This window comes from Xenopus laevis, chromosome 6L (genome assembly GCF_017654675.1).
Source record: "Xenopus laevis strain J_2021 chromosome 6L, Xenopus_laevis_v10.1, whole genome shotgun sequence".
In the NCBI taxonomy this organism is placed as follows: domain Eukaryota; kingdom Metazoa; phylum Chordata; class Amphibia; order Anura; family Pipidae; genus Xenopus; species Xenopus laevis.
The window spans coordinates 162088529-162113688 of NC_054381.1; the positions used below are offsets into that span (position 1 = coordinate 162088529).

The following is a 25160-nucleotide window of genomic DNA, read 5'->3' on the forward strand; positions in this document are numbered from 1 at the left end:
GTAGAGAGGGAATGGTTGAGGGGATTGGAATAGAGGCAGAGCTGGGGAAAAGTAATAGGGATTGAAATCGAGGTGGAGCTAGAAATACAGAATGTTGGGAATTGGAATAGAGGTAGAGCTAAAGATAGTGAATGGCTCAGGGCATTGGATTCAAGGTAGGGATGTGTAAGGTGAAGCTGGGGACAGGGAAGAAGGTTGTAATAAACTAATAGAGAAAAAGTGGGTAGATCCAAATGAAAAATAAAGAAATTGGTAAAAAGGAGTTAAAACAAACAGATGGAGCTGGAGAAGACAAATAGGAATTATAATAATGGGGGTTAAGGCTCAGAATCAGAGATATAGAGTGAAATAAAACTTAGAATATTGACCAGCATGAATAAGCCCAGTCCTATTCAAATAGATACAAAATGGTAAAATCAGTGGAATAGGGAGTAGAGAGAGAAAGGCAATGGCTTCCCCGATTAAAAGACTGGCCTCAATCTATTGACCAAAAGGCAGTGGGACCAGGTAGATCCCAGACAGTAACCGGCCAATCGCTTTTGTACCAGGACCATTCCTAGCACAGGCACTTGTCCTCTTCTGCTTCTCCATTCATATAATGACTTCTACATCAGTGGAGAGGAGCTGTGGGGCCATACACCGGCCAACATTAGAAATCACGGGGCCCCGAACATATTCTGGACCCCGCCCACCCTACACCACAGTAAAAAGACCACACAGACATCAGCACTAAAAACAGTAAACCACCCCCACCCAAGTTATAAAAACCCATTAATGGTGAGGGCCCCCTTATACATGAAAAAAAAACATTGGCGCCGGGGCCCCCCTTGCAAGTTAAAAAGAAATATTGGGGCCACAGAGAATATTTTTTTAAAAAACATTGGCAGGGGCCTATAGAGTAATAAAATAAAACATTGGCCAGATATTTAATAAAACTGAACTCGTGGCTTCAGGATTTCAACTTCTCCTCCTTTCGGGACATCGGCAGATGAGAGGCAGCTGTGGCGCTGTCAAGGGGGGCCCGGCTATTTTGAAAAGTGCAGCACAGCCAGGCCTTCCTTTAGGATGGACTGTACCCCCCTGATGGCGGCCCTGCTGGCCAACATGCTGCTTCCCCAGCGGAGCTTCAGCTAATCCTGGTACTTATATACCCGTTGGGATGATTGGCCGCCAGCCACATGCCAAAAATCCCTTCCCTCTGATTGGGGCTGGTTAATAGGGCTGAGCCAGGTCTGAGTGGCGGGAAAGATCGAGATTTCACTTGATACTAATTCTAATACATTTTCAAAAGAATTGAATCAATATCTACAGGAAAAATTAAGATGAAAAACAAAAATCGTAATTTCAGGGGAAAATCCATTTCACAGTATTTTGAACTAATTTAAGTGAATAATGATAATCCAACAGAGATCGGGGGGGGGGCAGGAGGAGGAATAGCAGCTCCCCCTGTGTGTTTCTGGCAGTGTCTTAGGGTCAGGCCACACAGGGCGTTTTGGGGAGATTTGTTTTTGCTGCGACGCCTTCCCTGACTCTGTGGCGGCTAAAATAAATAAACAACGGCGTTAATCACACGCGGCAATTAGTTTTCCGAAGCTTCCTCCTGAGCTTTTGAAAACTAACCGCCGCATGTGAATGGCGCCGGTGTTTTTTCATTTTACCTGGCGCAGAGTCAGGGAAGGTGCTTGGGGAGATTGGTCGCCGCAAAAACGAGGCAAATTAGTGGCTAGGTGACCAAATCTCCCCAAAATGCCTGACCCTTAAGGGTTATTCCACACGGGGAGATAGCCTTGCGTTTGCGGTCGCGGCGACAAAGCGCCGCGACCGGCGCAGGCGACAGTTTTGTATGGGCGCCTATGTAAAAACGCCTGTGCTAACCACACGAGGCGATGCGCTTTTCAACAGTCGCCTGAAAATGCCTCGCCAGGCTTTTTCAGGCGACTGTTTGAAAAGCGCATCGCCTCGTGTGGTTAGCACAGGCGTTTTTACATAGGCGCCCATACAAAACTGTCGCCTGCGCCGGTCGCGGCGACTGGCGCGGCGCTTTGTCGCCGCGACCGCAAACGCAAGGCTATCTCCCCGTGTGGAATAGCCCTAAATGTCCATTTCACAGTGATAAGGCACAATGTTTCTGATTGGAGAGTCTGGACAGTGGCTGCACAAGGCCAAACATGATTCCGCGATAAAGGAGGAGGGTCCAGAAGACAAGCGGAGGCCGCTGAGTTGGGAAGGAATTCACTGTGTTAATAAGACGTGTCACTTCTCTGTCACTGCAACCTGAGCACCAGCAACAGAAATAGAGTGAGGAACTGCCTCCAGCCTGACAGCCAATCAGTGCGCAGGAATCATCCTCTCTGTACTGCGCATAGATTAAATCATATTGTGACATTCTCTCCCCCGAAACTGCTCTACTGGCAGATATATAAGGATTGTCCAAGTAAGGGCCGGATGCCTTTTTAGAAATGGAGAACATTGGTGTTACCAAAGCTCATAGTACAATTTCATCCAGGGACCGGTCCGATTGGATCTTGGAGTCAGGAAGTAATGTTTCCTCCTCTGAGGAACTCACTTTTACTTCAATCGTTCTCCTACTGACAAAGCCCTTTACACACATTACATCTAAATTACATTGTTGCATTGGGCCCTGTACAACAACCTCCGACCCTCACGCCCAAGCCCCACCCCATATCCCGCCCACTCCACATAACAGTTAAAAGACCACACAGACATAAGCTCCTAAAAAAGTAACCCCCCCCACACACAAGTTATAAAAAGCTATCGATGGTCAGGGCCCCCTTAAAAGTTTAAAAAAATTGGGGCCCCTAAAAAAATGTTTTAATTTTTAAAAAAAAAAACATTGGTGGCAGGGGCCCCCTTACAAGTTAGAAAAAATTGGAGCAACAAAAAAAATGTAAAAAAAATGTTTTACATTTTTTTTAACAAAAAACATGGGTGGCAGGGGCCCCCTTACAAGTTAAAAAAAAAAATTGGGGCCCCAAAAAAATGTTAAAAGAATTTTCTTTTTTTTAAAAAAAAAAACATTGGTGGCAGGGGCCCCCTTAGAAATAAAAAAATTGGGGCCCCAAAAAATTATTTTTAAAAAAGAAAACATTGTTGGCAGAGGTCTATAGAATATTAAAATAATACATTGGTGCCAGGGGATTAAAAAAAACCAAAATCACAAACTGGTGTTCAGTAGACTTCAGGACTTCAATTTCGGCTCCTTTCGTGACTTTGGGTCTTTTCGCCGATTCGGAACTTCGGCTTTTCGGCACTTCCGCATTCTACAACCTGAGAAATGGCCGCACGCCTCAGGCGCTCATAAGGGGGGCCCGGCTCTTTCAAAAATGCAGCACTGCCGGGCCCCCCCTTCAGGCCCGGGACACTTGTCCCCCCTGTCCCCCCCTGATGGCGGCCCTGTTTATTTTACACATATATATTTCCAATTTCTGCCAATCTATTGCTCATTTTAAATGTTTACATATTTATTGTGTATTCAATGTGCCTTTTTGTGCCTCACTGTGTATTCGTACACTGCTGAGATGACAATAAAGTTTACTTTGACGTTTGCCTCTGATCAAGTAGCAGTTATGCAGGTTTTATATATATATATATATATATATATATATATATATATATATATATATATATATATATATATATATATACACACGCAGGAATCGGATGAGAGAGGTGCACGTGTGTCTTTGTTCAATTTCATTTGACTTGTCAAGATTCCTGTGTTCTGGGTTGAGGTTCGTTACAGATTTCTGGGCATGATCTCAGATTTGCATTATATCTGAAGGAATGTTGTCATCCTTTTCCTGGAAACACATCGAGAGAATAACACAGGCACCAATCATATAATGTGAAATACACTGTTTTTTTTACTAAAATGAATATTTCAATGTGATTGGCAAGAAAGAACCAATGACATATTTTAATACCTTCCCCTTTCCTACTACTATAAGTATTGGGCAAGCTGACACCGCTTCCATAATAATATCAACGCTGTCATCTGATTGGACAGGAGGGAACCTTACTCAGCCCTTCCCTATTAAAGGGATTCTGACATGATTTTTATGGTGTAGTTTTTATTACTAAATGACACTGTTTACACTGCAAATAATTGACTGTACAATATAAAATGTCATTCCTGAAGCAGCAAGTGTATTTAGTTGTAATATTGGTGTGTAGGTGCATCTCAGCTCATTTTGCCTGGTCATGTGATTTCAGAAAGAGCCAGCACTTTAGGATGGAACTGCTTTCTGGCAGGCTGTTGTTTCTCCTACTCAATGTAACTGAATGTGTCTCAGTGGGACCTGGATTTTACTATTGAGTGTTGTTCTTAGATCTACCAGGCAGCTGTTATCTTGTGTTACGGAGTTGTTATCTGGTTACCTTCCCATTGTTCTGTTGTTAGGCTGCTGGGAGAAAGGGAGGGGGTGAGATCACTCCAACTTGCAGTACAGCAGTAAAGAGTGACTGAAGTTTATCAGAGCACAAGTCACATGACTGGGAACAGCTGGGAAACTGACAATATGTTTAGATTTTGTCATGTCAGATTTCAGCAGGGGAGATATGATAACTATGTATAAATATATCTGGGGATCATATAATAATCTCTCTAATGATTTATTTACCAGTAGGTCTTTCCAGCTGACACAAGGTCACCCATTCCGATTAGAAGAAAAGAGGTTCCAGCTAAATATTGGGAAGGCGTTTGTTACAGTGAGAGCTGTGAAGATGTGGAATTGTCTCCCTGAATCAGTTGTACAGGCTGATACATTAGATAGGTACAAGGAAGGGTCGGATGCTTTATTCACCAGTAGCTCCTCCCAGCAGACAGGAGGGAGCCAATGAGATTAGAGGAGGGAAAGGGGTGTTACATGGAGAGCTGGGAAGTGAATCAGTGGTACAGGCTGATACATTAGATAGGTACAAGGAAGGGTCGGATGCTTTATTCACCAGTAGCTCCTCCCAGCAGACAGGAGGGAGCCAATGAGATTAGAGGAGGGAAAGGGGTGTTACAGGGAGAGCTGGGAAGTGAATCAGGGGTACAGTTTGATACATTAGATAGGTACAAGGAAGGGTTGAATGCTTTATTCACCAGTAGCTCCTCCCAGCAGACAGGAGGGAGCCAATGAGATTAGAGGAGGGAAAGGGGTGTTACAGGGAGAGCTGGGAAGTGAATCAGGGGTACAAGCTGATACATTAGATAGGTATAAGAAGGGGTCTGATGGTGTTTAGCAAGTGAGGGAATACAGGGATATGGGAGATAGCTCATAGATCTGCATCTTGGAGTCTGAGGCAAATTGGAGAGGGTTCAGATGGGTTTTTCACCTTCCTCTGGATCAACTGGCAGTTAGGCAGGTTATATATAGACTTAAAGGGCATGTAACGGCAAAAAAAATAAAATCCCATTTTTTACTTTATTTAATGAAAAAGAAACTTATCTCCAATATACTTTAATTAAAAAACGTGTACCATTTTTATAAGAAACCTGACTGTGTGCAGTGAAATTCTCCGTTCATTTACTGCTGTGGATAGGAATTGTCAGACGGTCCCTAACTGCTCTGCTGGGAAACAATCATACTTATGAACAGCAGGGGGAGCCCCCGCCTTACTTCCCAGCCATGCAGAACTCAAGCAGCTTTGTTTATGACGATCCCTAAGCAGCCCAGACCACACTGAGCATGTGCACAGTCTTGGTCTTGCAAAGATGTATATAAGTTACAAGATGGTGACCCCCTGTGGCCAACTTTAAAAGCATGAATTATTTGTTTGATTAGGCTTGTGGTGCAGTAAGTTCATGTTTATATTTAGTATACAAAATACAGCATTTCTAGCCTTATTCTATTTTAGACTTTACTTCACCTTTAAGGTTGAACTTGATGGACGTGTGTTTTTTCAACCTAACTTACTATGTTACTATGTTCTTCTGCCCCTGCAGAACATGGTACAGTCCTGCAGCTTTAACACTCAAGCATGAGACTCCTCCTCTTTAGGGAGGGGGGAGATACCTACCAGCTACTGCCATGAAGGTGTTCTTGACACCTGGCTGAATAGAGTTGCTGGGAGTTGGTGCATGTAGCTGCCCTCCACTTGACTGGCCTCACTTCTTTCCTACTGACTAGAGGGCTGGTATTGTTTTCTGCAAAAGGTGACCCCCCGTTCTAGCGACTAATTAGTAGAACCCCATCATGTGACACAGGAGCAGACTATGTAATTCCACTCCTGTGAGAGGTATAGGGCTTGAGATACATACAAAATGAAGACATCTTAATTGTTTAAGAATACAGAGAAATGTGTCATAATCTTCATTTATTATATGCACATACATACAATTGATATGAAAAGTCACGTGTTTTTATGCAGTTTCGGAAGTTTACAGCACCTTCTGTCCCACGTGCTCTTATCTACAGAGGTGAAACATTCTAAATATGAACCCCAGGGGTCTTCTTAACAGTTTGATACCCAATTTGCATAGGGTGTCACAACTACTTGGTCCGTATGTGTATTCAGTATGACTTGCCCCATAAAATACAAAACAATAAAATACATTCTGCCTGTTATTAACAGTCACCAAGTCAGCACTTTTATCTGGTTTACACTATTTCTAAACAGTGGGATATTTTCACTTAAAAACACATAATATCGGGACTTTTGGGTCCAGCTTATTAATATTATTATCTGAAAGTATATTGAACACATCAGAGGGGCAGAGCATTGGCCAAAGGTTGCTGAAGCCAATAGATCAGGAAACATTTTGAACTTAAAGAGAACCTGTCACAATCAAACAGGTTTTGTAGAACATTTATGGCAATAGAAACCATAGGTTTTAGTTTCCCTTTAACTCAGGAGCATATAACATGCAGCATTCCAGCACTTCTTAAACTACAGTTCCCAGCATTCTCCAACAGCCTTTCCTTTCTCTCTCTAGCACTAGTTCAAGGCCCCAGTATAACAAACCTGGTATCTATGCAAGACCTGCCCATGCTATGCCAATATTCATTTTGTATTCAACATTTATCTTTTTAAATACTGATAGAGGTTGCTCTCCTAGTCACGAGGGACGGTCATTATTATCTGAGTTACATCTATTTAAGATGACAACATTTCTACACTACAATTGCCTGTTCTGTAAGTAAACCTGTAAGTCCACATGATTTCCATTGGAATGAATAAGGGGTAATTATGGTGGGGTTTGTTACCCCTGGTGCAATTGCCTTTAAAGGCCTGTAAATTAGTAAGAATCTATAATAAGGCAATTTTGTGATCCCCCCCATCAGTGTGTTAGTCGCACTTTGGTGGCACAATGGGCTCATCCTTAGGCACAAATTTTCCATTGAGGACAATCCCAAACTTGTCTCTGAGCACATGTGGGATCTCGTCCTCCATCAGGTCACCTGTGGTCTTCACGGTGCCTCCTCCTGCCGTGTATTCGGTGCTGATCAGCCTGTGCCCCATGTAGGTCATTCTGCCTCGGGGGAGCAAAATGGAGCAGAAGGACTTGCAGAAGAAGATGGAGCTTGGGGACATCTGTTGATAGTTACACATCTCTCTAAAGTCCTCAAACCTCTGCTCTTCCAGAGTGAACTTGTAAAGGATTTTCCAATCTCCATCTTCCTTCCTCTCCAAGTACCACTCCTCCTCCTCTGTCTTCTGCAGCCGGAACACCCCACTCTCGTGCTCCCCTTCCCATCCTGCCTCCAGGGGGATTGGGAATGCAATACCTTCTCCAAAGCCTACGTCACAGAGCCACCGCCGTCCCTCAAGCTCCACTGCCAGGATCATGTGGTCATAGGGAGGCCCATACACTTTGGTTATACTGTTCCACACCCTGGCCGAGAGAACCACAGGTTGGTACCCCGACTCTTGGAGCACCCACAGAAAGAGCCCATTGTTCTCATAGCAGAACCCATCCCTCCTCCTCTCTACAATTTTATCATAGATAAGAGCTTGGTCCAGAATGATCTTCTCTCCACTGTGAATGCTGAGACTTCCGAAAGGCACCGAGAGGAGGTGATGGTGGTGTAACTCACGCAGTGCAGCCAGGGAAGGTGGCTTTTGGGTACTGAGACCAACCCTGTGCAGATACCTCTTTAGATCCATCATCCACAACCAACCTACAGAAGAATAATACATGGTCAGTGCAAAGCAAATTTCTTCCCAAATGTCCAAGGAATGCAAATATTCTATGGGAGGACCCCAGGATAAAGGCTCCCGCACCCTAACAAAGCACCCAGCATATTCAGAACAACATTGCTCTCCATTGTATTTATAAGGAGGATTGTTCAAGTTCTCACAGGTTACTGCTTGCAGTTACATCAGAATACCTGCAGGTGGCACTACAACATGGGCAGCTTCCTATACTGACTAATGTTTGATCCCCAAATACAAGGAAGTAGAGGCCTCTGAGACAGCATTCAGACTAGAAGATAGGGAGCACAGGGAGTAATATGAGTATCATCAGAGTAACAGAAGGATACAGATACTGAGTGAATGTGGATCCTACCACGGCAACTTACAGCTCTCCACCTTCACCAGCGCAGCAGTCACAGATCTTCCCCCAACAGAGTTCAGGGAACTAAAGTGAAATTTGAACTCTGTGAGGAGCTGAATATGCAGAGCACAGAGTCTGGGGAGGAGCTGAATATGCAGAGCACACAAAGTAAGCCTGAAGGAGTCAGTCAGCAGTTAGTGCAGCAGTGCTGACAGATTGTTTTCCTCCTGAAAACTTAACGCCATTGTTTTGTTGCCCTAAAGAAAATAGAATTTGAAGCAACTTTCCACTGTACATTAAAGCAGTATCTGTCTGCCCGTTGCTATTCACTACACTGCTGGTTCTGGCTGCTGACTACAGCTGCAATGATTTAAAATGTAGCTAGAATCATCAGTGCAAGGATTAGTAAAGGAGAGGCAGATAGAGCTTTCCATACCAATTACCAGCCCCTATTTCTGATTTTCTCAGACTCACTTTTATCTGGTATGGTGCCTATGGATTGGAGAAAAGCTGATGTTATTCCAATATTTAAAAAGGGATTACGATCTCAGCCTGGCAATTATAGGCAGTAAGTCTGACATCTGTGGTGGGTAAATTATTTGAAGGTTTGTTAAGGGATCACATTCAAAATGTTGTCCTACTGAATGTCATTATGAGCAGCAATCAGCATGGCTTTATGAAGGATAGGTCATGTCAGACGAATTTGATTGCTTTTTATGATGAGGTAAGTAAGATGCTGGACAGTGGGGGGCAGTAGATCTATTTGGATTTTGCCAAAGCGTTTGATACTGTGCCCCACAAACGACTGCTTTCTAAACTAAGGTCTGTTGGGCTTAATGAAGTCGTTTGCACATGGATAGGAAACTGGCTACAGGATCGGGTACAGAGGGTGGTTGTTAATGGGACATTCTCTACTTGGAGTAAGGTTCTTAGTGGGGTCCCTCAGGGCTCGGTATTGGGGCCACTTTTATTTGTAGATGATAAACTTGTCTGTAGCAAGTAATGCCAGTCAGCAGCATCAAGGGCAAATAAGGTCTTGACTTGTATTAAATGGGGCAGAGAGTCACGAGAGGAGGGGGTCCCACTGTATAGAGCACTGGTAAGGCCCCATCTAGAATATGCCCTACAGTTTTGGTCTCCATCACTCAAACAGGACATTATTGTATTAGAGAGGGGACAGAGAAGGGCAACTAAGCTGGTAAAGGGAAAATCTTAGCTATGAGGAAAGACTGGCCAAATTGGGGATGTTCACTCTGGAGAAGAGGCGCTTAAGGGGAGATATGATAACTATGTATAAATATATAAGGGGATCATATAATAATCTCTCTAATGATTTATTTACCAGTAGGTCTTTCCAACTGACACAAGGTCACTCATTCCGATTAGAAGAAAAGAGGTGAACGCCTAAATATTGGGAAGGGGTTTGTTACAGGGAGAGCTGGGAAGTGAATCAGTGGTACAGGCTGATACATTAGATAGGTACAAGGAAGGGTCGGATGCTTTATTCACCAGTAGCTCCTCCCAGCAGACAGGAGGGAGCCAATGAGATTAGAGGAGGGAAAGGGGTGTTACAGGGAGAGCTGGGAAGTGAATCAGGGGTACAGGCTGATACATTAGATAGGTACAAGGAAGGGTCGGATGCTTTATTCACCAGTAGCTCCTCCCAGCAGACAGGAGGGAGCCAATGAGATTAGAGGAGGGAAAGGGGTGTTACAGGGAGAGCTGGGAAGTGAATCGGGTACAGGCTGATACATTAGATAGGTATAAGGAAGGGTCGGATGCTTTATTCACCAGTAGCTCCTCCCAGCAGACAGGAGGGAGCCAATGAGATTAGAGGAGGGAAAGGGGTGTTACAGGGAGAGCTGGGAAGTGAATCAGGGGTACAGGCTGATACATTAGATAGGTATAAGAAGGGGTTGGATGGTTTTTAGCAAGTGAGGGAATACAGGGATATGGGAGATAGCTCATAGTACAAGTTACATAGTTAAATTGGGTTCAACCCCTGCAAACGAAAACCCAGCCCCATACACTCTAGTCTGAAGGGGAGGCCTCTGGTACGTGATTCTCTTTATGGGTAAAAAGGTCCCCTGCTATTTGTCTATAATGTCCTCTAATGTACTTGTAAAGTCTAATCATGTCCCCTCACAAGCGCCTTTTTTCCCCCAGAGAAAACAACCCCAACCTTGTCAGTCTCCCCTCATAATTTAACTCTTCCCTCCCTCTAACCAGTTTAGTTGCACTTAGTCTCTGCACTCTCTCCAGCTCATTTATATCCCTCTTAAGGACTGGAGTCCAAAACTGCCCCCATACTCCAGATGAGGCCTCACCAGGGACCTATAAAGAGACACAATTATGTTTCATCCCTTGAGTTAATGCCCTTTTTTATACAAGAACTTTATTTGCTTTAGTAGCCACAGAATGACACTGCCCAGAATTAGACAACTTGTTATCTACAAAGACCCCAAGATCCTTCTCATTTAAGGAAACTCCCAACACACTGCCATTTAGTATAGAACTTGCATTTATATTATTATATAACCTGCATTTATCAACATTTGATCCAGGGACTGGTCCCATTGCCATTTTGGAGTCATATAATCGAGGTATTTATTGATTCGTATACGATTTGGGGGCAGATTTGTGATTATAATCAGGGCTGTGGCTATTTTTGGTACCTATCTATCTGTGTAATGAAAATATAATGTAGTGTTGCTCTGCACTGGTAAAACTCGTGTGTTTGCTGCAGAAGGACTAGTATAATTAGTAATTGTAAAGCAAAGTCAAAGTGAAACTACATAAAGCAACACAATTGGAAAAGCTAATGGAAGGTGACGTATATCTGTAGTGTTGCTGCTAAATACAATCCAACATTAACTAGAAAGTATTCTTCTTACACAATTGCTTCTTATCCTCCTTCACAGAATCTCTTACATCTGATCTCGTTATTTTCACTGCTTCTATTAAAGTTATTACTAGTTGGAACATTTTTGGCAACTCCGACTCCAGATTCCCAAAATTGCTGCAGACTCCACAGCTCTGGTTAGAAGTCCTGCCGTATTTATCCTGCTGCGAGGGGTAAGAGCAATACTTATTAGCAGCAGACTGAAGTTACTCAGGGTTTATACTGTTTGTATCCAGGCAGCTCATCCTTCAATATCCTCTAGTTCTCTCATTTATGTTACAAACAGAATCATTATATAGTGAATAAATTATAAGGATATTACAAGTTACCGAGGAGTTTCATGACCATATAAAAGCACGAGGCAGAAGATCATGGAACTCTGAGGTCACTTCTAATATCCGAATATTTTGCAACAGGGGCTACTTTATTTATTATAATACACAAGTTTCAGTGAGTCATGTGACAAATGACATCACTAAGCTCTGATTATAACCGGCGACATCACTAAGCTCTGATTATAACCGGTGACATCACTAAGCTCTGATTATAACCGGTGACATCACTAAGCTCTGATTATAACCGGCGACATCACTAAGCTCTGATTATAACCCAGTGACATCACTAAACTCTGATTATAACCGGCGACATCACTAAGCTCTGATTATAACCGGTGACATCACTAAGCTCTGATTATAACCCAGTGACATCACTAAACTCTGATTATAACCGGCGACATCACTAAGCTCTGATTATAACCGGCGACATCACTAAACTCTGATTATAACCGGTGACATCACTAAGCTCTGATTATAACTGGCGACATCACTAAGCTCTGATTATAACCGGCGACATCACTAAGCTCTGATTATAACTTTTTACATCACTAAGCTCTGATTATAACCGGCGACATCACTAAGCTCTGATTATAACCGGCGACATCACTAAGCTCTGATTATAACTTTTTACATCACTAAGCTCTGATTATAACCGGCGACATCACTAAGCTCTGATTATAACCGGCGACATCACTAAGCTCTGATTATAACCGGTGACATCACTAAACTCTGATTATAACCGGTGACATCACTAAGCTCTGATTATAACCGGTGACATCACTAAGCTCTGATTATAAGCGGTGACATCACTAAGCTCTGATTATAGCCAGCGACATCACTAAGCTCTGATTATAAGCGGCGACATCACTAAGCTCTGATTATAACCGGTGACATCACTAAGCTCTGATTATAACCGGTGACATCACTAAACTCTGATTATAACCGGTGACATCACTAAGCTCTGATTATAAGGATATAATATATAGGATATGTATGGCTCACTATTATATATATTTCTGGATGTGATATTGCAGTTAATCATATGAATAAGAAGTACCTTATACCTATTCACCGAATTGGAGAACTATAACTCACACCCCACAAAAAAAACTTTTCCAAGTTGGAGAACTTTAGCTCACAGCCTTCCTTGCTATTTCACAATTGGGGCAAGCACCTATCATAACCAAGGAGCAGGCCCGGACTGACCATCTGTCTGTTCAGGCATTTGCCCGTGGGGCCGCTCTATATCTTGTGTAAGTGGGCTGCTCCTGATAGATCCGGCTGGCTTTAGGACCGCTCCTCCATCCTATCTCCCGCTGTGGCTCCGCCCCCTCCTCTCTGTGCTCATGCTGCTGCCTCTGCCCTGCTGCCTGTGTCCCAGCTGATTTGTTCCTTAGCTGATAATTATGTATAATTAACATTTCCCCTGCAGATCTGCTGTATATCGGCCGTGTAGAGAAATATGTACAAGTCAGTTTGCAGATTTGCTGGAGAATCACAAGTGATCTAAACCTGTTACACGTGTTTTTATGTCCCTTTCCTGCTTCCAACAAAATGAAAACCATTTCAGTTCTATTACACAATTAGTCTATTTATAATATAGAACTTTTTCTGCTTCAAGTTGCTGCTACGATAAGTCGAGATGAAATAAATATTTATATACGAACTGATCATATGAATTTAATGCTATAAATTAATTGCCACATATGAAATTTGATAAATGCATTTTGTACATTTACTCCAATTTACTCCATTTAATTAATTAATGATTATTATTTTTCATTAAGAAGAAATTTACAAGAGTGCGACATAAGGGACCTTTTTCGTTTCAACCTGTTACAGAATTAGGTTTCCTTCCTTACACTTTTCCTTTGCTTACAAAATGTGATTGACTTAGATCTTATCTGCAGAGTTCAGCTGAAAATATTGGTTTTCTCTCATCTGACTTGTGACTTGTGCAGCAGCAGATACGCCACAAACTGCTTCTTATAAGAACAGCTGAGCTGCAGTACCAAGTGCAACATCAGACACAGTTTGTTCTATTTGTAAATTAGCTTTTCAACTGGAAACAGGAAACTCTGAGTATCACTCATGTATTATAAGGGATAATGTACCCCCTACTGTAAATGATAAGGATATTAGAAGTCACTGAGGGGTTGTTCTGTGACCATATAAAGGCACAAGGCTGCAGGCTGAGTTATACAGGGAACTCTGAGTATCACTCATGTATTATAAGGGATAATGTACCCCCTACTGTAAATGATAAGGATATTAGAAGTCACTGAGGGGTCTGTGACCATAAAAAGGCACAAGGCTGCAGGCTGAGTTATACAGGGAACTCTGAGTATCACTCATGTATTATAAGGGATAATGTACCCCCTACTGTAAATGATAAGGATATTAGAAGTCACTGAGGGGTTGTTCTGTGACCATATAAAGGCACAAGGCTGCAGGCTGAGTTATACAGGGAACTCTGAGTATCACTCATGTATTATAAGGGATAATGTACCCCCTACTGTAAATGATAAGGATATTAGAAGTCACTGAGGGGTTGTTCTGTGACCATATAAAGGCACAAGGCTGCAGGCTGAGTTATACAGGGAACTCTGAGTATCACTCATGTATTATAAGGGATAATGTACCCCCTACTGTAAATGATAAGGATATTAGAAGTCACTGAGGGGTTGTTCTGTGACCATATAAAGGCACAAGGCTGCAGGCTGAGTTATACAGGGAACTCTGAGTATCACTCATGTATTATAAGGGATAATGTACCCCTACTGTAAATGATAAGGATATTAGAAGTCACTGAGGAGTTGTTCTGTGACCATATAAAGGCACAAGGCTGCAGGCTGAGTTATACAGGGAACTCTGAGTATCACTCGTGTATTATAAGGGATAATGTACCCCCTACTGTAAATGATAAGGACATTAGAAGTCACTGAGGGGTTGTTCTGTGACCATATAAAGACACAAGGCTGCAGGCTGAGTTATACAGGGAACTCTGAGTATCACTCATGTATTATAAGGGATAACACACCCCCTACTGTAAATGATAAGGATATTAGAAGTCACTGAGGGGTTGTTCTGTGACCATATAAAGGCACAAGGCTGCAGGCTGAGTTATACAGGGAACTCTGAGTATCACTCATGTATTATAAGGGATAATGTACCCCCTACTGTAAATGATAAGGATATTAGAAGTCACTGAGGGGTTGTTCTGTGACCATATAAAGACACAAGGCTGCAGGCTGAGTTATACAGGGAACTCTGAGTATCACTCATGTATTATAAGGGATAATGTACCCCCTACTGTAAATGATAAGGATATTAGAAGTCACTGAGGGTTGTTTTGTGACCATATAAAGGCACAAGGCTGCAGGCTGAGTTATACAGGGAACTCTGAGTATCACTCATGTATTATAAGGGATAATGTACCCCCTACTGTAAATGATAAGGATATTAGAAGTCACTGAGGGGTTGTTCTGTGACCATATAAAGGCACAAGGCTGCAGGCTGAGTTATACAGGGAACTCTGAGTATCACTCATGTATTTCATGGAACAGAATGCTAACACTAGTGATATGCAGGTCAGGTTTTTCCCACCCGCACGAGCCAAACTTCTGGGTTCCTTTTATAGACCTGTGCCGACCCACCGATGATGTCACAAAAGGGGCGGCTATAAAACCAGAACCCGGAAGTTGGAAGCTGGCAGTTTAAGGCGGCAGGCGGGGAGAGCAGGAAGAAGAGCTCAACCCAGACCCACCTGCTAGAGTCCTGCAGCGGGTCGGGTACCCGCGGGTTACCTGCAAAAACCTACAGACTATAATCTATTATTCCATCTATTTAGCCTCTTTATTCTCATAGAAATAGGGAATGGCCATGAAATAGGCCAAATGTTTAGCAGCATGAGGGGCCACCGACACCTGGGCCCCCCGGGACTTTTCCTGGTATCTCGGTGGGTCAGTCCGACACTGCTCCAGCTCATGGCTCAAGGGAAGCAGCATCACAGCTCCACTCACCCACCAACCTGAGCGAACACAGCCTTCCTGCCATCCACCCGGTATCCCTGATCTGACAGCAACACGTTCTTATGGGATAAACTACAACTCCCAGAAACCACCGCGGCACAACTTCCTTTCCTCTGTCCGGAAAGCCGGCTCTATCGCTGTCTGCCAATGTCGGCTAAAGGGGCGGTACCAGAGCAATACCCACGTACTAGAGTTGTGCCATTACACCAGTCCGCCACAAGGTGCGCTAACTGCTATTTCATGTAGTAATCAAATTGAGATACTGTTTCCTGGAGACTAGGCCCTCAGACTCTACCGTGTGTACTTCCTGTCCCTCAGACTCTACCGTGTGTACTTCCTATCCCTCAGACTCTACCGTGTGTACTTCCTGTTCCTTTAAGCTGGCCATAGACGCACAAATCCTATCGTACAAATCAAGGATTCGTACGATTTTCGGATCGTGTGTGGAGAGATTGGTCGTTTGGTCGATCAGACAGACCGATCCCACTGGAGCTCATTGCGCATCGTAATCGGATCGTTCGCCCACACGGCCGAATGTTCAGATTAACCCCGATATAGCCATGCTCATTAATGGCATATCGGGGAAAGATCCGCTTGTTTGGTGATATCGCCAAACGAGCAGATCTTTGCGTCTATGGCCACCTTAAGACTGTGTCCCCCAGACTCTACTGTGCGTACTTCCTGTCCCTCAGACTCTACCGTGTGTACTTCCTGTCCCTCAGACTCTACCGTGTGTACTTCCTGTCCCTTAGACTGGATTTCCCATCCCCCATTGCTCTGTCCTGATAATGAACATTTGCATAAATAAAGGGGAGGGGACAGGGTTGATGAACAGCAGTGGATCTAGAGGCGCTTGCTATGTAAATCTGTCTCTCAGACTCTAATGTGTGTACTTCCTGTCCCTCAGACTCTATGGTGTGTACTTCCTGTCCCTCAGACTCTAATGTGTGTACTTCCTGTCCCTCAGACTCTATTGTGTGTACTTCCTGTCCCTCAGACTCTATTGTGTGTACTTCCTGTCCCTCAGACTGGAGATGCGCTGGAGTTACAATCATTTTTTATTTTAATTTCCCAATCCCCATTGCTCCCGTCCTGATGATGAAAATTTGCATAAATATAGGGGAGGGGACAGGGTTGATGAACAGCCGTGGGTTTAGGGGCGCTTGCTATGTAAATCCGTCCCTCAGACTCTACCTGTTCCTTTACTGACGTTGACTGAGGGGGGAGCAGTTGATTTTTATTGAGCCCAAACATAAGGAGCCAAAACCCTTGAAAACTCCCCGTCGACTTCCGTGTGAATTCCCTGCAGGTGCTGCGACCAATCTATAGAAGCCTTTCCAAGCTCTGCAGGTGACTCAGGGCTCCGCCTACTTATAAATCACCCACAATCCCGCAGTGCAACATAAGCCCTAAGAGTCCCAACAAATTTCCAATACAAACTTCAGCCCAAGTGAAAGACTTTGTTGCTAGAAGTCACATGGGTTCCTATGTATTCAGTTTCTTATGATTGAGATTAGAAGTCAACACTCACCCATAGGGTATATTAGATGCAGGTCTGAGGTGGCCACTTCCACCCCTTCTTTAAACAAATTGGATGAACAGACGGCACCACACTTGACGTAAAAGGCCTTTATTCCAAAAGGGCTTATTTCAGGACAAACAAACAGCAGCGACGTTTCAGGCTCACAATCGCCTTTTTTCAAGCGACTGGATACAAATTAGTGAAAGCGTTTTGTTTTGTGTTCACGAATACGATCTTTAACCATGCGGGACATTTGCCCCACATACTGCGAGCCACACGGGCATTTAATCACATAAATCACAAATGTGGAAGAACAGGTGAAATGTCCCCTCATTTTTATCGGGGTACCTTTATGTGAGAGATAAATCCCTTCACCACGTTGGCAATTGGAGCAACAATTACAGATAAACAGGGGAAAGTGCCATTTTCTATAGGTCTAAGTACCGGCTGCGTTTCCTTAATATCCCCAATGTCAGATCTAACTAAACGCGACCCCACTGTTTTACTCTTTTTAAAGGCCATAACGGGGGGTGACTTAAACTCCCGTACATTCGGAATGTCCTCAGCGACCCCCAATGTTTCTGCACAATCTTAGTAATATGTGAGGACAGGGGATTATACTTGGAGACAAATGTCAGGCGGTCACCCTCTTTAGCTTTACCTTTATAACTCCTATTGGGGGGCTTCCACTTGCGCCCGCTCTTCTTTCAATAGGGCTAGTGGATATCCTCTCTCTTGGAATTTAATGGTCATCTCATCCATTCTTTCCTTGAGGGAACTCTGGTCAGAGACAATGCGCTTTACCCTTGTATATTGGGATTTGGCTAAAGATTTTTTAATATGCGGCGGATGGAATGAATTAAACTGAAGCAAAGTGTTTTTATCAGTCGCATTTATGTCCTACACTATTTTCCCAAGACAAAGAATTCTGCCAAAAATGGGAATCCATTGTTAATAAATGCTCCATTGATTTAATGCTGGCCACGATGGAACAGCTGCAAAAAGAGCTGCCAGAGATGGAACGCACAGTGGAAACCGAAACCAACCTGATACGGAACGCTTTTCCGCCAGAGGATGTTGCAGAGGGGATGAGTAAGCTAACGGACCATTTGGAAAAGTTCCGCAATGAGGTGGAGGCACGGAAGCGCACAAAGTTCCAGCGCGACGCCTCTGACTACACGTCAGGAAGAGTTTACCACTGGGCCATATCTCCTAACCGGAGACCCTCGAGGATGCCCCACGCAAGAGGAGAGGATCGCGCTCCACATCAGCCTCTACCACCTCTTCTTTTTTAGGTGGGTCACAATCGACTGGAGACACATCAGAGGATGACGGCGCGGCGGCAGAAAACGCCACAGGAAAAGCGGTGCGGCCTTATCGCAACCGACGCAGACCCAAACGGTGGTGAATATTTCAGCTTAACCAGCGATCAAGAGAAGGTACTGTCTAAGGGCCTGTCATTTGGCTCAGTAACACGTCCAGACTGGACTTAGAACTATATCGATTTTTTAGAAATATTAAATTAAAGGTCCAGTTCTGTGATGCTGAGGGGATTCAATCGTCTGGCTTACCTAATACTTTTTTTGGGGATAATTTAGGATTAAAACCCTTGAGCCAGTATATCCCCACTGTTGACAATGTTTTTATTGAGGCTTTTATTACTAATGTTACAAGAGATGTTGCAACACTTGAAAGTCAATGGGGCAAATTCACTAAGCGCCGAAGCGCCTAACGCTAGCATCAATTTGCTAGCGTTGGGCATTTTCGTTACTTCGCAAATTCACTAACGAACGCTGGCGTAAATTCGCTAGTGTTACTTCGCACCCTTACGCCTGGCAAATTTTCGCTATGGACGTAACTACGCAAATTCGATAACTTGCGCATTGTACTGAACGCTACCTTTTACGCTAGACTTCCTTCGCCACCTCAGACCAGGCGAAGCGCAATAGAGTAGATAGGGATTGCTTCAAAAAAAGTTCAAATTTTTTCTAAGTCCCAAAAAACACTGGCGTGTTTTCTATATTATGGGTGATAGGCTGAAAAAGATCGAAAAAAATTTTCGGGCTCCCCTCCTTCCCCCCTACATTTCCTGACTCATGGCAACTTACCTAGACAGTGGGCACAACTTCGGATTTTAGTAAATTTGCGGAGCGCTGGCGAAACTACGCCTGGCGAAGTGCGGTGAAGTTACGCCTGGCGCAACTACGAATCTTAGTGAATTTGCCCCAATATAGGAAGGGTGAATTTCATGTATGAACTTATAATTTGAGTTCCACTGAACACAGGGCACTGCGGGAACTGAGTCAAAATGAGGAGCTGCTTATCAAACCTGCGGATAAAGGGGGAGCAATTATAATATATAGTTATAATGGATAAATTGGCTTCTATGCAGGAAGTCAGACGACAGTTGTCGGATACTAGTACTTATAAACCCCTCAATCATGATCCACTGTTTGAGATCCAGAACAAAGTTCATAATTTGGTGTGTGAGGCATTGGACCTCCAGGTCATAGACACACAGTTGGCCAGATTTCTGAAAAAAGATAATCCAGTTACTCCAGTCTTTTATGCGTTGCCCAAAATACATAAAAGACTGGAGTCTCTACCAGGTCGACCAATAGTGTCCTGTACAGATTCGGTGCTCTCACCCTTATCTATTTTTGTGGACCGCCTGATTAATCCGTATGTCTTACAACATAGGTCCTATCTTAAAGATGATTTTTTGAGTAAAATAAAAAATATCGGAAAAGTTCCAGAGGGGGCGCTCTTGGTCACGCTTGATATGGAGAGTCTCTACACCTCTATCCCACATGATTGGGGTGTGGAGGCTGCCGCCTCGAGCTGACGCATGATGTATCGATGGATGGTGCCCAAAAAAATGCCATACTACAGTGCTTATGTTTGGTTCTGCAAAACGACGATGTCCTTTTTCAAAATGATTTTTTTCTTCAGATAAGGGGAACGGCGATGGGTTCCAACGTGGCCCCGTCCTATGCTAACATTTATATGAATAACTTCGAAGAGAGTAACGTATACACCAATGAATTTTTCGGCAAATATTGTTGGCATTGGGTTCGCTTCATTGCCGATATCTTCGCAATATGGACGGGACCACGTTGGACTCTGGACAAGTTCTTTCAGGAGGTTAACGGGGCATCAGCCTATATCAGGTTAACCCTTGATGTTAAAACTGACGGTATTTCCTTTTTGGATACTTTGATAATTTTGAGGGATGGGGTACTGCGGTCAGATCTTTACGTTAAACCGACTGATAAAAATACTATGCTTGCCGATTGTGAGCCTGAAACGTCGCTGCTGTTTGTTTGTCCTGAAATAAGCCCTTTTGGAATAAAGGCCTTTTAAGAATTTAGCTCACGTGTGGTGCTGTCTGTTCATCGAATTTGTTTTCAGTTTCTTATAACCCAATATTTTCCTTGTTGCACATGTAAAGACAATAAGGGGTTAATGAAATGCTTGTTGAGTGTCTAGCTCCTCCCCACGCCTCTAGACACGCCTCCTGCCTTTATGCCTGAGGGATCCAGAAAAACAAGTTTCGTTTCTCTCTGAGGCAGAAAACTTTCCATTTCTCTCCTGGTTCCCGTTGGTCACGATGGCGAGTGCCGGTGTTAGAGTCGAGGTGACGTGCACCATCTGCCTGAGCATTTACACTGAGCCCGTAACTCTGCCGTGTGGCCACAACTTCTGCCAGGGCTGCATTAACAAAACCTGGGACTGGCAGGAAGGTGTGGAGGAAAAGCCCCCCTGCCCCGAATGTAGAGAGAGATTCAGGAGACGTCCGGAACTAATAAAGAACTTGCGGCTGCGGAACATCGCAGAACATTTTCTTCCTGAGCAGCCAAAGCAAGAAAATACAGACATCTACTGCACCTACTGTGATTCCTCTGTGCCCGCTGCCAAGTACTGTGCCCTGTGCAAGGCGTGTCTGTGCCAGAGTCATGTGCAACTACACAGCAGAGCCCACGTCTTAACGGAACCCCCAGTCTCCCCAGCAAAGCACAAATGCTCCGTACATGACAAACTGCTGGAGTTCCACTGCCTTGAGGATGACGCCTGTATCTGTGCCTCCTGCTGTTTGGTTGGGGTGCACCAGGGCCACAGGGTGGAGTCGCTGAGCGAGGCCTCCGAGAAGCAGAAAGAGAAACTTAAACGTGTTCTGGAATATCTGATCCCAAACAAAGAGGATACCGAGAAGGGTCTTGTGAAGCTTAAAGGCCGCAGGGACCAAGTCAAGAAGAAAGCGGCTGCAGAGCGTGAGAAAGTCACTGACCTATTCAGGTGCATCCGGGAATGGCTGGAAGCCCTAGAGAATCAAATCCTGGAGGAGATCTCCAGACAAGAAGAGCAATATTCCCTTCCATACTCCGATCTTATCCAGGAACTGGAAATACAGAAGGAGCAGCTCTCCCAGAAGATCCACGACATTGTGGAGCTGTGCAACACGGCCGATCCATTGACTGTCCTTCAGGGGTCAGAGAAGGCAGAGGATCTTGATTATGTGGAGAAGAGTTTTGTGCAGAGACCTCCTCCAGTGCCGGATTTGGACAAGTATCTGCTCAAAGAGACGTTAGACACAGGGTTGTGTGATATTGTGAGGGGGGCAACACAAATGTGGGATTACGGGCAGAAGGTGACTGACCTGGAAATGGACATAAACACTGCCGGCCCTTATGTGACTTTATCAGACGACGGGAAATCTGCCAACGACTGGAATTGTGACCAGGAACATCCCGAAACCCCCGAGAGATTTGAGCAGAATCAGGTTCTGAGCACCAGGGGCTTCTCGTCGGGGCGCCATTACTGGGACGTGGAGGGCAGCGATTTTGGTAGATGGTGTGTAGGAGTGGCCTATCCCAGCTTGGAGAAGGAAGGAGTTAGGTCACTTATTGGGTTTAATGAGAAGTCCTGGGGTTTGTACCAGATGGATAGGAATTTCTTTATGAGTCTTTTACAAGGGTATCAGTATAAACTCTTACATAACAACAAGGAATATGAATTGCCTGGTATTTCATCCTGCAGGAGAATCAGGATCTCGCTGGACTACAAGGCCGGACGCCTGTCCTTCTATGAGCTGAGTGACCCCATTAAGCACCTGTTCTCCTTCACTGCCACCTTCACTGAGCCCCTCTGTGCCGCATTCTGGCTTGAGTCTGGTTGGGTGAAAATCATTAGCTGAGGTTTTGCCCCTCCCACACATGATCTGTAGAGAGGGATCCATTGTACTGCCTGGAGCTATATCCCCCAGACAAACAAGGATCCATAGTGCCCGGGGGCATTTCAGCAGGAATAGATATCTAAACCTCATACTGGGGCATATAGACCTTGCATATAAGGTTTATTATACTTAAAGAGGCTGTTCACTTTTATATTAAACGTTTAGTGTGGTGTAGAGAGGGATATTCTGAGACAATTTGCATTGATTCGAATAAGAGACTGGAATATGAATAGGAGAGGCCTGAATAGAAAGATGAGGAATAAAAAGTAACAATAACAAAACATTTGTAGCCTTACAGGGTATTTGTTTGTTAGATGGGGTCATTGACCCCCATTTTAAAGCTGGAAAGAATCAGAAGAAAAAGACAAATCATTTTAAAACTAATAAAAAGAAATAATGAAGAATTGGCCATTCTATAACACACTAAGAGCCAGATTTACTAAGGGTTGAATTTCGAAGTTAAAAAAAACTTAGAAATTTTACCCTCGAATTGAAATCCCTCAACTTCGAATATTGAAGTCAAGGGATTTTTACCGTATTCGATCGATCGAACGAACGTTTAAATCGTATTCGATCGAATCAAACGATTCTAACGATTTTTAGCGATCGATTGAAGGATTTTTATTCGATCAAAAAAAAAAAAACTTAGAAAAGTGCTGTGGAAGGTCCCCATAGGCTAACATTGCACTTCGTTAGCTTTAATTTGGCGAAGTATGAAGTCAAAGTTTTTTTTACAGAGACAGTACTTCGATTATCGAATAGTCGAACGATTGTATTTCGAATCATTTGAATCGAAGTCGAATGTAGCCTATTCGATGGTCAAAGTACCCAAAACTTTACTTCTGAATTCAAACTTTTTGCAATTCGAACCATTCACTCGGGCTTAGTAAATCTGTCCCTAAAAGTTAACTTGAAGGTGAAGCACCCCTTTAATGCTTTATTATAATATCATGTTTATTATACAGGCCTGTAAGTGATCACAGGGCACATCATTGCTGTGGGCTGATACAAGTCACGGCTATTCAGCACTTGCACCATATTCTACTCACAATCGAATCCTACAAGTCCCCGGCCTGCAGAATATTATATACAGATCAAGGAACAAAGCCCCCTTAGCTCATAATACATAAATAGTACATGCCCCATCCCAAATGGAGATTGGAGGTGTAAACAGTGTATTCAGTGTCGTTATATACAGTGTCTTATATGCCCCAGTGCCCGGGCAAAGGTGGTAAACCTAGGCCTCCATATGTAATACACCTGCACAATACAACCCTCATACACCTGCACAATACAACCCTCATACACCTGCACAATACAACCCTAATACACCTGCACAATACAACCCTAATACACCTGCACAATACAACCCTCATACACCTGCACAATACAACCCTAATACACCTGCACAATACAACCCTAATACACCTGCACAATACAACCCTCATACACCTGCACAATACAACCCTAATACACCTGCACAATACAACCCTAATACACCTGCACAATACAACCCTAATACACCTGCACAATACGACCCTCATACACCTGCACAATACAACCCTAATACACCTGCACAATACAACCCTCATACAACTGCACAATACAACCCTCATACACCTGCACAATACAACCCTCATACACCTGCATAATACAACCCTCATACACCTGCACAATACAACCCTCATACACCTGCACAATACAACCCTAATACACCTGCACAATACAACCCTCATACACCTGCACAATACAACCCTCATACACCTGCATAATACAACCCTCATACACCTGCACAATACAACCCTCATACACCTGCACAATACAACCCTCATACACCTGCACAATACAACCCTAATACACCTGCACAATACAACCCTAATACACCTGCACAATACAACCCTCATACACCTGCACAATACAACCCTAATACACCTGCACAATACAACCCTAATACACCTGCACAGAAAAAATACCTGTAGAGGGTGCTCATATAGTTCAAAAAAAAATTGAGTGTAGTTTTTAATGCATTTATGAATCTTTACACACACCTCCCAACATTTTGGAAATAAAAAGAGGGACAAAAAAGTTTCTTGTGGCAATTTTTGACCACGCCCATTTTTGTGGCCACACCCCCTAATTACCATGTTCATTTTATAAAATTTGGCAGGTTATGAAAGTGGTCTTTGTTTTTTTTTCGATTACAGTTTTGCTAATGAAGGTGAATTGCCCTTTAAGCTGTGAGTCTAACTTTTCCCAAGGGACCCCTTATCTTATATTGTTACAATTACTTATTTGCTTATCTTGAAATTGTTACAAAGGTATCTTATCTGCAGCTGTGGCTGTTCTGGGCTCTCTGCCAAAAAATTAAGTTAGAAACATTGTTTCTTTTTCTGGATTCTCAGTGCAGAGAAAATCACTTTCCAGTACAAACGAGGGACTGCGGGTTGAGCTGTCAAAAGAGGGACTGTCCCTCTAAAAACATGACAGTTGGGAGGTGTGCAAATGTAAAATGTAAAATACAGGAAATGAATTACTTTTTCCAATATTATTCCAGCCACTGATATTGTTACTGTAAGTGCCAGTTACAGGATTGGCTATTGTTTGTTTGAATTTATTAGTTGCCCCCACGGGCAT

The 25160-nt window shown here is 43.6% G+C and overlaps 2 protein-coding genes across 4 annotated transcripts; one reads left to right on the forward strand and one right to left on the reverse strand.

Annotated features, from left to right (window-relative positions):
• Positions 1-6304: 6304 nt before the first annotated feature.
• On the reverse strand, positions 6305-22026 carry XB22062350.L (provisional ortholog of N-acetyltransferase 2 L homeolog). 3 transcript variants are annotated; one of them, XM_041567027.1, is made up of 2 exons: positions 21951-22026; positions 6305-8126 (listed from the first exon to the last, which is right to left on the reverse strand). In XM_041567027.1, the coding sequence occupies exon 2, from the start codon at positions 8113-8115 to the stop codon at positions 7294-7296; it is 822 nt and encodes a 273-aa protein (XP_041422961.1). In that variant the 5' UTR covers positions 8116-8126; positions 21951-22026; the 3' UTR covers positions 6305-7293. The 3 variants fall into 3 exon arrangements, with proteins under 3 accessions (XP_041422961.1, XP_018123819.1, XP_018123820.1); XM_018268330.2 differs by lacking the exon at positions 21951-22026 and adding an exon at positions 8529-8671; XM_018268331.2 differs by lacking the exon at positions 21951-22026 and adding an exon at positions 8516-8614.
• On the forward strand, positions 20305-22791 carry LOC108719471 (E3 ubiquitin-protein ligase TRIM11). Its single transcript, XM_018268325.2, has one exon. The coding sequence runs from the start codon at positions 20904-20906 to the stop codon at positions 22485-22487; it is 1584 nt and encodes a 527-aa protein (XP_018123814.1). The 5' UTR covers positions 20305-20903; the 3' UTR covers positions 22488-22791.
• The last annotated feature ends 2369 nt before the right edge of the window (positions 22792-25160 follow it).